Source organism: Caretta caretta, chromosome 3 (genome assembly GCF_965140235.1).
Source record: "Caretta caretta isolate rCarCar2 chromosome 3, rCarCar1.hap1, whole genome shotgun sequence".
Lineage (NCBI taxonomy): Eukaryota > Metazoa > Chordata > Testudines > Cheloniidae > Caretta > Caretta caretta.
In genome coordinates, this window is record NC_134208.1 from 126,065,297 (window position 1) to 126,078,459 (window position 13,163).

The 13,163-nt window shown below is 37.3% G+C and overlaps 1 protein-coding gene across 3 annotated transcripts in view; it reads right to left on the reverse strand.

Moving 5' to 3' along the window:
• The window catches only part of PDE10A (phosphodiesterase 10A), a 568,598-nt gene that overhangs the window by 16,249 nt on the left and 539,186 nt on the right, over positions 1 to 13,163 (reverse strand). For 2 of the 3 annotated variants that reach the window (XM_048844032.2, XM_048844031.2), the window contains exons 17-19: positions 10,509 to 10,664; positions 5,132 to 5,304; positions 2,118 to 2,229 (exon numbers count right to left, since the gene is read on the reverse strand). In XM_048844032.2, coding sequence (XP_048699989.1) covers positions 2,118 to 2,229; positions 5,132 to 5,304; positions 10,509 to 10,664 — 441 coding nt within the window. Of the gene's footprint in view, positions 1 to 26; positions 1,082 to 2,117; positions 2,230 to 5,131; positions 5,305 to 10,508; positions 10,665 to 13,163 lie in introns of those variants that run through there. The other variant, XM_075126851.1, reaches the window with a different exon arrangement.

Below are 13,163 nucleotides of genomic sequence, written 5' to 3' on the forward strand. Positions count from 1 at the left end.
TATAATGATTGATGGCACTGGTAGGCTTTGAACTTGCTTAAAAATTGTAAATATATCAATAAAACATTATGTTCAACTGATACCTATATATAGATGTATGTTCCTATTTAACACTTACACAAAGTGAATAACATTTTAAACATACTAGTATTATTAATACTTGTATTCAATATATTGAAAGTAGCTATTAATCTCATATGCAGTTTGTAAGCAAATGGCTTTTCCACTCATCTCTGAGAACTGTACAGACAACAGCTAGATCTTGTCCAAACTTACCCTATTACCCCAGTTTAGCATTATTGCTAACTTAAGTAACAACAAAACATATGGTGGAATGCAGTCTACATTTTCTACTGAGTTTGGCTGTTCTTATGTCCTTTTCTTTTTGCTGTTCTTATGGTTTCCCCTGCAGGATACATCTGTACCTGCCCCTAGTTTCCTCTGCTTCAGAGGAACCTTCAGACCCTTTTATGTTCCTGAGGTAGCACTTGCCTGTACTGCCTGCTAGGACAGGGTGAGGCACCAGAATAAATGCATCTCCTACCACCTGCCACCCCCTCAGATGATCCTTTTCTGAAAAGTGATCCAGTAAAATATTATTGCAGGGCTCTGTGTTTATTGTCAATAGTTTCCAAAGAAAATTTCCTTCATTTACAAGTAAAGAGATGTTTCTCTCAGACACATCCTGGTATTAGGGAGTCGAGTTAAAGTTTTTCCTTCTGGCACATCCTCACCAGTCAAACACTCTGCAGGGCAAATTTTGTCCTTAATCCCACCTTTATTACTGATTAGAAAAAAAACCCCCAACTTGACTCTCCCCTTCCATGTTGGGTTTACAGCTCTGGCAGTTACAATTGAGGTCTTTATACTTGTAAGCAAAGCAAATTTGCTACAGAATCACTGAGATACAATAAAACAATAACCAAATCATTCACATTTTGAATTCCAGAAGAAACATGCAGTAGACAAGAAACAAACAAAATCCATGAAAAATCCATGCAACATCAACTCTGTGAGCCTGATTCTCGCCTCACACCATTGTAGATCACGAGTAACTCCACTGAAGTTAACAGACACACACCTAGTATATAAGAGAAAGGAATCAGGCCCTACAACTTACACATGCAACATCAGTTCAAAATATACAACAGATCTTCTGAAACTGAAACTGGAGAATTGTAGGATAGTTCTTGTTTTAGTTTTTTAGCCCATATTCTCATCTTTGTTCATCTAAACCATTGTCCATTAAATGGAAAATTATCAATCTGTTTAGGCTCTAAAAATATTTTCTTCAAAAGGTTTCAGAGTAGCAGCAGTGTTAGTCTGTATTCGCAAAAAGAAAAGGAGTACTAGTGGCACCTTAGAGACGAACCAATTTATTTGAGTATAAGCTTTCGTGAGCTACAGCTCACTTCATTGGATCCGATGAAGTGAGCTGTAGCTCACGAAAGCTTATGCTGAAATAAATTGGTTCGTCTCTAAGGTGCCACTAGTACTCCTTTTCTTTCTTCAAAAGGAAGCTAAATCCAGTGCAACATTCTTTGAATAATACCTTACATTCACTTTATCAGTCATCCTCCCCCCTCTTGTTTTTTTGAACTATTGTAACAGTATTTGGGTTCTCATTTATCTAAGCACAGGACATAATTGTACAAGTACAGCTATGTTCCATGTATAGATTCTCATTACATCGTCTTTGTAAAGGGAGCTTTGTGGCTTATTACAAGGCTACCATCACAAACAGCTAGGTCTACTTTAGAGAATTCCCACTAGTGACCTGAAAATCATACAGATTTTCTTCTCTTTCGTCTTGTTAGCCATTAAATCACTTTCTATTTTGATGAGATAGATGCCTTCTAAATATAAATCTTTTATTTTGGGAAAACAATATACTTCTTGCTTGCAAGTTGATGTCAAATCCCCATACTAATTTAGATGCTCAAATGCTTTCCAGGGAGCTTACAATACCTCTGCATGCATACATGAATATATTTCAAGACATATGTGGTAAGTAATCTATTGAAAACTGTTCTAGATCAACCTACTGTTGTGTTCCTTTCTCCCATTTATCTGAATATTTTCCATATGTAGAACAAATGTAAGAGACATATACATACCTCAGCCCAGAACTCTGCATATATATCATTAGCTGTCAATCTGGTAACTGGCCACAACTTTGTTACAGAACATAGATCACAAGCTGTCATCATCAGACCAATCATACGATCCCTAGAATACAAGAATATGAAATTTGTTATTTAGATAAAGCTTTATGTTATTGTGTTTTGAAGCTTTTTGTGTGTCCTGTCATATATATGTCCAACAACAAACAAAAAGTACAGATTCTACAAAATACCTCCCACATAACTCCACCATCCCCCTTTGATATTAGCTCATTGATATTTCATCACATGAATCATATTAGTAACATATCACTCTTATTCAGTTCAGTAGCTTATACTATTGAAAAATGGTTCAATTCAAGAGCAGCCAAGTGAAAACTTTGATGGCTGACCCAAGCAAGTGTAAATAAATGTAGTGTTTCAAGGAAGATCATGCCATAATTGATTTATAGCATACATTATCCACTTTTGAGAAAAATTATGTCCCGTGATTTATACCTGTTGTATTTGTGAAGTTTTTAAGCAATTATTATATCTGACTTGGTACTATACTAAAACGTCCCTTTGTATTTTAATTATTATATGATCCTAGTCTGTTTTGAACATGTGTTAGTAGTAAATTAGAATTTTGTTTGTGTTAATAGCCTGTCTTTTTATTATAAGGTAGATTAATTTAGGGCCATACATATAACGTGTAGGAAATATGAGCAAAATGAAGATCTTTCATAATTATGCAGAGATATAAAAATTAAGTAGTCCAAGGATATCAGTGGTCAGATATTTTCATTTTTAAACAGTAATATATGTGCCCACTCTCGTATGAGTAAGTTTAGCCCAGAGCTCATTTTCTATTGTTAATTTACATAATGGCATGTCTACTCTTGGAAATTTATCAAAATATCTGTTTTGTAATAATTATTTCAGAATTGCTATTTTGGTAAATTTCCAAGCCCTAAGAAGGACTTTTCAGTTCTTGGGACATTCTCAGGGTTGCCATCAGGAGGGTAAATCCACTTTTGTTGCTTTCAAAGTGGGCTTGGGAAGCAATGGGGATAGAGGAACTTGTTGCTTTCCCTGAGTTTCAAGATACTACAATGATGGGTGCTATAAGAAACAGCCAAGGTGGAAATATTTTTATTCTTTACATGGTCAGGACGCTTGTTCCAGAGTGTTTTCCATTCAAGTACCAGTTTTGCCCCAGTGTAAGACATACAGAGGGACTGAAAACTGGTCAAACTGGGATTTTCAACAGGAAACTCACTCTCTCGCTCAATCATTTTGAAAAGTTTTGTCATACTGTGCTACTTTGGTTTGGAGGGGTGGAATGTGTCTGTGTGGTGCTTTGGGTTTGTTTGTTTTTAATAGGTATTTGGGCCTTTGTAATTTACAGGTATTTGTAATTAAGGACATATGTTGGAATTGCACATCTGAATTGAGAATTTATGGCAAATATATATCATAAATGTTTAATGTAATTATTGCTAATGACAATTAAAAAGTTATAAAGCACAAAAACATGAATAATTTGAAACACCCTGTATTACCCAAAACCAATTCAGAGAGTTAACTGATTAGAATCTGAGATACTAGGAGAAAGTAGGGGCTAAAATATTTAAATACCTTTTTACATGTCACAAAAATGCTGCACACTCATATTGTGATAAGTAATGTTCATTCTGTTGTATCCTCTCATACATGATTAAAAATACTTAATTAAAAAACTGCATCTATCCTATTTTGTTTTATCCATAAATTTTAAATTTCAAACGTTAATGCAAAAATGCTTTGAGTATATATTTCTGAGTTTAGTTATGTTGAAAGGTACTTGTGATCTTTTGTGCTTTCAGCTGACCAAATTCTGAAGTACTTGGCTCAAGAGTCCATTCTCCCCATACCAAATATTTTAATATGGTGTAGCGGTAGTGCTCCGATTTTTATTTTGGCAGGGATGAAAAAACATCCCATACAATCTCTGTGTTTTGCATGCCCAAAAGTAATACATACATAGATTTAATCCAACTCACTCTGTCAAGCAAAACCTTAATGGTGACCTCAGCAATCTTAAAGCAGAGTAAATGGACTGTGTGGCAGTCAGATGTGTCAATCTGTTGATTCAAGAGAGTATGAGATCACTATCAAGATTTGGCATGACAGACCAAGCTGGGTGAAGCTGGGGTATGTACTGCTTTTCAGTATGTGCTGGAGGTAGAATAAATGCCTTATAGAATGTGATGCAAATTATGTGAAAGTGGCAAAAGACATTGGAGACTTTTCCCTTAATTCTTATTTTCATGCTTTCAAGGATTTAGGTAGGTGAGGTGAATCCTGGTGCAACTTAGGTTTTGTTTAGGCATCCAAGTGTGAATGTATATTCTAAAACCAGATGTTTCTGTGGTCTAAATCTCAAGGATAAGGGGGCTGATTCTCCTCTCACTAACCCCGGGTTTCCAACCAGTATAACTCTACTGATGTCAGTGCAGCTATTCATTATTTACACTGGCATGGGCGGAGAATCAGGCCTTAGGGCTAAAAGTATTTTTATATTAACTGTGTGAATAGGTAATCCCCGTTAAAAGGATTAATTGATTTTAACTAGAGTCGGCTCAGGCACTTAGGCCCTGATCCTGCAAACACTTATGTATGTGCATAATTTCACAAATATGCATAATCTCCTTGAAGTCAATGAGACAGGTGTAAAGTTAAGCATGTGTGTAAGAATTTGCAGAACTGGGGCCTGAGTTACTAATGAACTCCTCAATAGGAACAGTTTGAAAGCAATGAAATGTCAGTGTGATAGATTTAAACATAAAGTATCTGAACACTGTAAATTGTCCTTTTATAGCTGGAATACTATATTTGTGCATCTATATTTGCTCGTAGAGCTTACTCTGTGTAAAGAACAAGATATTGTGTGCATGGTAAAAGTTCTCATCTTAATTCTTCTTTGTTGTCATTTGCAGAAACAAGGTTCTTTCTTCAAGTTATGAATGTTTGCTTGTTTGCTTTACCTATGTGCTTGGTTTTTAAGGTTTAAGGCTCCTGTCTGATGCAGTTCTTCCAGCTGTTTTCTGTTTCCAAAGTACAGGGCAAGATCTGTGGCAATGATGGCTTTGCGGATGATCTCCAGGACCTGCTCGTACTCGCTGGAGCTCAGTTTGGAGAAGATATTGTGACCTTCCAGCTACAAAAAAATAAAAAATAAAACCAATAAAAAGCACAAGCTCTAATTTTGAGATGATTCATGGAGGACAGGTCCATCAAGGCTATTAGCCAGGATGGGCAGGAATGGTGTCCCAACCTCTGTTTGCCAGAAGCTGGGAATGAACGACAGAGGATGGATCACTTGATGATTACCTGTTCTGTTCATTCCCTCTGGGGCACCTGTCACTGGCCTCTGTTGGACGACAGGATACTGGGCTAGATGGACCCTTGGTCTGACCCAGTAGGGCCATTCTTATGTTCTTCTTATTCCTATATTTATCAGTTTATAACAGTTTTACAGCCCACTAAGGATTTTTGTATTTTGTAAATGAAACCATGAACAGTATGAAACATGCTTTGATATTTTCTTTTTAAAAGGTTAACATGGAGCTGTTGCTATGATTGAAATGCTGCTCTGTGTTTAGGACTCAAAGACATGCCGTCTCTCACAATACTCAGATCATAGATCCCTATTTTTTGCCGTAGTACAGCCTACCGTGATTAGCCCAATCCATTGTCATAAACAAACATATTATCTCTATTATGAATCTTAAATTTGCACTCCATTTATTTCTGAACTCTTCATTTCCCCTAAGTTTGCAAATGAATTTACATTGTGGGCCAAAATTTAAAAATTAGGAAAAAATATCTGCATGTGTCTAACATGTACACAAATAACAAATGTGCAAGTTCAAACCAGAGGTTTGGTCTCTTACATTGTCAGATGTGTGAATAACTGGGCATTTGCCCACTTTAGTACCTGAATTGCACACAAATTAGGCACTTGAAATATTTACATGCATCTAACTTTGAAGATCTAGCCCTGTGACCTTCCCTAAAGATATGTCCTGATGCTGGAAGGTGCTGGGTACCTACTGCAAAGTACTGAGTGCCCCACCAGCCCAGGAGCTGATGGTTCTCAGCACTTCTCAAGCCCAATGTTTGCTTTTTTTTTTTTTTTTAAACACTCCTCTCTCCTTCTAAATGGAGAAAGCTCTCTAAAAGTAGAAGAAATTACTAGGCAGAAATACATTTTAACAAAACGTTTCCCAGCAGTTCTACAAAGCACTCCCACTTACAGCTGGCTTGGGAGCCTGGGATTCCCAACCTGATCCAGAGTGCTGAGCTGCCACTAGCCTGGCAAACTGGCTTGGGATTTCTTCCTGAAGATAACAGGAGTGTTTTAATAGTGCTCAGTGTATGCACAATATTTAATATGGATAAAGAAATATCTAGTTACTGTAATAAGGTTATTGCAATTTGATTAAAGTGCCCTAAATGAAATGTAATTAATATTCATTAGAGATGCAATTTCCTCTTTCAAAACCAAGTCAGGTACAGTATTTTCATGTGTGTATATTTAGGAAAAGGCAGCTTTGTTTAAGAATGAGCTGACTTATGAACTTAGAAGAGAGAATAATGTCTTACACCAGGGAGACTGTGGAAACATGCCATGCTTCATGCCCTTTCCATTTTTGCTATTAATAAACCATATGTAATGAACAATATCGATATATGGTAATCGCTGGTGAAAGCTACACCATATAGTTAGAAAACTCTGCACTATCCAATGTTTTTCTCCTTTTGGAAACAATTAATTAAAGGTCTTGCTAAAGCCCAGAGGGGGCAAGAAGAAAAAAGGATGAACCAGCTAAATCAAGGTGCACACATTCACAAACAGAAAACATAAAAAATATATTAAACTTGGATGTGCTTCAACATTTCACTGCCACTTGTACAGAACATAACCAAAAGCCTCCCTGCCTTTTGTCAAGATTTTCCATAAGGATAAGTTGTTCGAAAACAATTTCTTATTGGTGCAAATAAAATAGGATTGTTTTTGCCCATCACCGGGAATGTGAGCTTTATTTTCTAACATTTTGCTTGGACAAATAGATTTATTGTGAATAATGAAGAGAAAATACAATCCATTTGTGTCTCAATGTTCCCTTGACAATGTCCCAAGTCATGGTACAGGATGTTTCAAGAAACTTATTTTAATCCATCGTCAGCACTCTGGTGCCAGACAATGTTTAGCAGTAGTTCTCCTAGTCTGGATTTTTGGCATTGATTTTTTTCCTACTCTTGCTGCATGATCACTATTAATATACTCCAAGTTCTATTACTAAGGTTATACCGTGGCACAACACCACAGGGTATACAGTAGACACCTCTTAGGACCTCAGAAGTTACAGTATCAGGAACATTAACATGACCAGATGGTTATGACTGTTTCTACACAGAGTATTTACCTACAAAAACTGGTTGGTTTCTTATCTACTAATGGAAGTTGCCATTTTGGATATGCCATTTATGTTTCTGAACACTATGTGAATGCATGCCTGCTGATAAGGTTTGTTTCTTTCCAGGATCAGCTAAAACTGGTAACTGGAATACTCTATATTTATACAAAATAAGTAGGGCTGTCAATTAATCATAGTTAACTCAAGCAATTAATGCAAAACAAATTACCTAGATTTAAAAAAAGTCACAATTAACTGTATTTTTAATCACACTGTTAAACAATAATAGAATACCAATTTAAATTTATTATAAATATTTTGGATGCTTTTCTGTAATTTCTGTAATTTTCTGTAATTTCAAATATATTGATTTCAATTACAATACAGGATACCAAGTGTACAGTACTCACTTATATTATTTTATTACAAATATTTGCACTGTTAAAAGATAAACAAAAGATATAATATTTTTCAATTCATCTCATACAAGAACTGTAGTGTAATCCCTTTATCGGGAAAGTGCAACTTACAAATGTAGAATTATTTTTTTACATAACTGCACTCAAAAATAAAACAATGTAAAACGTTAGAGCCTTCAAGTCCACTCAGTCCTACTTCTTGTTCAGCCAATTGCTGAGACAAACAAGTTTGTTTACATTTATGGAAGACAATGCTGCCCGTTTCTAATTTGTAATAAATAATAATATATGTGAGCACTCTACACTTGGTATTCTGTGTTGTAATTGAAATCAACATATCTGAAAATGTAGAAAAACATCTAAAAATATTTATAATAAATTTAAATTGGTATTCTATTATTGTTTAACAGTGCAATTAAAACTGTGATTAATCACAACTTTTTTAAAATCGCATGACTGTGATTATTTTTTTAATCATTTGACAGCCCTAAAAATAAGTATGGCATAAACCTATGTTTATGATGGTTGAAACAAATAACTATAAAGTTCTAATTAATGTAATGTTTTTACTATTTATTCTGCTGACACACAAGGCCAGATCCCCTAGCTCTGGTTGGTGCTAGTCTAAGAAGGTTCCCCGATCCTGGGGCCATCCAGTCCCTAGTGCAAAACGGAGCAACCTAAAGGCTGCTTTATATGACACTCGCCACCAGTGACCCCAAGTGACCATTCTGGCTGCCAGTATTTTAGCCTACACAGTAGCATCCTTGCCATGTCCCATTTCCCAAAACACCACCCCATGCCCAACTGCCAGGGCTAGGATGTGGCATAGGAGCAGCTATGGTGGATCTATGCAACTCAGGGATTCCACAACACAGGGGAAACCCCAAATAGGCCATTAAAGTACTGATTTAAGTTTGCTTTGCACTGCCAGAGTGGTACAAAGAAGTCTTAATAGGCCTGAGTTTTTTGCTCACTGTATATAAACTCATTTGAAAAACAAATACTAAAAATCTAATGCCATACTAACACTGATGGACTCATTTACACCCTCCTAAATGAAGGAACATTAAGAGTTAAGGCTTACATTCTGTGAAGGCCTCCATGTATATGATTCCTAAAAATATGAATCACATGATGTGCTTATGAATGTGATACAGAACATGTGTTTTTATGAATAGCTGATAAGATATTTAAGAAAATAAATATGTCCCCCTTGAAAGACCAGGAAGAGAAAAAAGTTAGCAAGGGATGAAAGACACAGTACCATGTAGAGGGTGTGTATAGGGAATGTGTACACCAAAACGAAAAACAGTGAGCACAGAAATCATAATGGACTAGGAGCTATTTTTGTAGCTATGAGGTCTCTCTCTCTTTCCAATTCAACATCAGTTTATTTTTAATGAATAACAAAATATCTGTGTGTTATCACTAAGTTTAACTTTCATGAAATTGGTTAGCACGCTCTGTGGTAACTTTGTATTAACTCAACAGACAAAGGCACTACTTCATATTATGGACCCACCGGCATGCAAAATTTAATATTTAAAACAGTTATTTTTAAATCAAGAAGAACAAGAAAGCATATGAAAACAATCAAACTATTATGTACATTTTTCCATGCATGCCAAATATTATGTTTGCTCCTAGGTAAAAGATGCATACGCATTTAAAGCCATGCATTTAATTCTCTCAGGAATTTATCACAGCAGATTGCTATAACTCTGCAATAGACTGAAATAAAAGACTAATAAGCACTGTTGCCAATTCTTGTGGCTTTATTGTAAGTCTCAAATGTGGTCATTTTAGGTATGTCTACACTGTAATCCAACATGTGTTTACCTATGCCAGAATGGCTGAAAACAGCAGTGCAGGTGCAGTGATGCAGACTTTAGTGCAGGCTGGACAAGCACCCCATGGACCCTGGGTACCTACTAGCATTGCTAGCCCATGCTGAAGCCCGTGCTGTGGCATCCACCTGCCATTTTAGCCATGCTAGTGTGGGTAAAGTCAGCGTAAGTCTACCTGAGTTGCAACCACATCTCAGGCTGCAGTGTAGACCTACTCTTTCTTGAAGCATCAGCTGCTAGAATCATCTAACAATATGGGAATCTCAGGGAATTTTTCATTTAAAAAACAAGTACGTTTCTAGGTCTTCACTGCTAGAGAAAAAAGCATCAAAACATGACCCAGGTGCGTTCTAAAGCCTCAGAAACCAGACAGCAAATAAAAAGAACTCAATTCTTTATATTTTTAAAAATCTATGGGGTTTTATGGAAATCTCAAGATTTTGGGGGATGGAGGGGTTGACTCCTGATTTTTAACGCTTAGGGTTTGGTAATAGTGCAATACAGGCTTACTGTAATAAACTGTGGCAACATCCCTTGCAAATATTTTTATTTTCTAGACTAGCACTACAAATCTAGTAATAAAATTAAACATGCTTAAAAATAGCTATTAAGAAATGCTGAGTCTACTACATTCACTGCTATGATTCTAAGATGAGCATTCAGTAATCCTACCTGCAGAATGGCCACTGTCTGGGAGAAGTGGTGTTGCTCCATAGTCGAGGTGGAATAAAGAGCTGCCAGAGGGTGATCAAATTTCTGAAGGTAGCTGTTGCTGTAACCCCTGTGATCCAGGTCATGACACAAGCATGCAACTAGGAGACCTTTTCGCTAAAGAAATGTGTGAGGCAAACAAAAGGAAAATATAAGAAGTGAAGAGATGCATTTCCCTGTCTCTAGGTTTCACTTCAATCTCTTTAAATATTGTACAGTCACACTACAATATATAAATTAAAAAGAAACCAAATGGCAGTTTTTCACTCTATGCAATGAATTTTTGATGCTCTCAATTTTCCATTTTATTAGTACGACTGTTTCAGGTTTCCTGTTTAAAGTATGTTTTCTTGGTATTCTAAACTCTTTGTAGTTGTCCACCAGATGCACAGACTATAGCATGTTTCTGAGAAGATCTGTTTTATCACAGAAGTTACACAGGGTGTAAACATATTTGGCCAAATTGTTCTCATTAGATCCATGAACTGAGCTTGACCTTCTCACTTGTGTGTGTATATCAACTACCTGCCCCCAGATCCACTGAGGAGTCTCCAGGGGTCCAGGAGTCTGTGTGGGAGGAGGATGAAGGAGTCAGGGAACATACATCATTCCACCCAGTACCCATCTATCAATTTACTAAACAATTAAATACTGGCTGTGGCTGTATTAATCGGATAGTGGAAAACCTTCTGTGCTGGAGAAGAACTACGTGGGAAAAGTTCCCACAAGCTGGGGAAGTTCAGGAGAGAAGCAGGAGGCCCAAAAGCCAGTGCAGATAGTTACTGAGAGTCAACCTACTGTTTCTTCAGTAGTAGGCAAACCCTGTTCCAAATGGAAAAATATGGAAGAAACTCCAGGAGGGGGACTTTGCAGAATTACAGAATACACTTACATACTCCAGAGGAGGGGCAACTGGGCCCATTTTTGTTAGGTGTTTATGTGTGTGTATGTATATGTATGTATGTCTGTGTGTGATGGTCCAAAGAGAGGGTGGAGAAAAGCAACACATTTATACTTCATCTGAAGACAAAGTGCTACATTCTACACCCAGCCTGAGCTCTGCTCAGACACAGAAAAGGGGGAGGCATGAGGAGCTGGTTATTTCTAGGAGCGGCTCTAATTTACACCAGTAGTGTAAGGTCCACCTTATTCCAGTAGAGAACTGGGAGTAGAGAGGAGCAAAGTGGATTTAGCAGACCAGAGAGAATCCAGCCCAAAGATTCTATGGCTTGGAAGGGATCATTGTTTATTTAACGGGATTTAACAGCAAACTAACAATTTAATAACAAGCTAACCTTGTTTTGTTTTTTTATCATCACATTTAAAAAAAAAATTGGTCTGTCTGTTCTTAAATTACAGGAAGGCAAAACAAGGAAGCTAATTAGTTTCAGATTATTTTTCTCATACAAGTTGGGCAATGATAGTACATAGAATTACATTTTTATATTGCAGGCTCTCTCTCTACCATATAGACAAATTGCATTTGATGGGTTTTATTTAAAAATTCTTATTTGAACTAGAATACTAGTGTCACCTTCTGAGGTGCAATCCAGACTGGTGAAGAGTTGTGTCACCTTCTACCCTGTGACCCTGAGTACCTCAGAATGCCTTGCTGCTGTAGCTCTCTGCCTAGGACACCCACAATTAGCAACAACCATGAGCGCTATGTCTATGCATTGGGCAGCCCTGATCCAAAGCTTTGGATCCTGGAGCTTGCCTGCAATACTACAGACTTCCACGGCTCTCCACCAGCCTTGGTTAACAACTGGTAAGGTGATGCCATGCTCCAACCCCAGCCCTAAATTTTCCCAAAACATGTGATCTGAACTGTCCTGGAACAATCAGAGGAATCAGAGTAGCAGCCGTGTTCATCTGTATCCGCAAAAAGAAAAGGAGTACTTGTGGCACCTTAGAGACCAACAAATTTATCTGAGCATAAGCTTTCGTGAGCGACAGCTCACTTCATCGGATGCATGCAGTGGAAAATACAGTGGGGAGATTTTATATACACAGAGAATATGAAACCATGGGTGTTGCCATACATACTACTCTACTTGTGCTACATTGATGAAATCTTCATCATCTGGACCTATGGAAAAGAAGCCCTTGAGGAATTCCACCATGATTTCAACAATTTCCATCCCACCATCAACCTCAGCCTGGACCAATCCACACAAGAGATCCACTTCCTGGACACTACGGTGCTAATAACCGTTGGTCACATAATCAGTATCCTATACCGGAAACCTACTGACTGCTATGCTTACCTACATGCCTCCAGCTTTCATCCAGACCACATCACATGATCCATTGTCTATAGCCAAGCTCTACGATACAACCAAATTTGCTCCAACCCCTCAGACAAACACCTACAAGATCTCTATCAAGTGTTATTACAACTACAATACCCACCTGCTGAAGTGAAGAAACAGATTGACAGAGCCAGAAGAGTACCCAGAAGTTACCTACTACAGGACAGGCCCAACAAAGAAAATAACAGAACACCACAAGCCATTACCTTCAGCCCCCAACTAAAACTTCTCCAACGCATCATCAAGGATCTACAACCTATCCTGAAGGACGACCCATCACTCTCACAGATCTTGGGAGACAGGC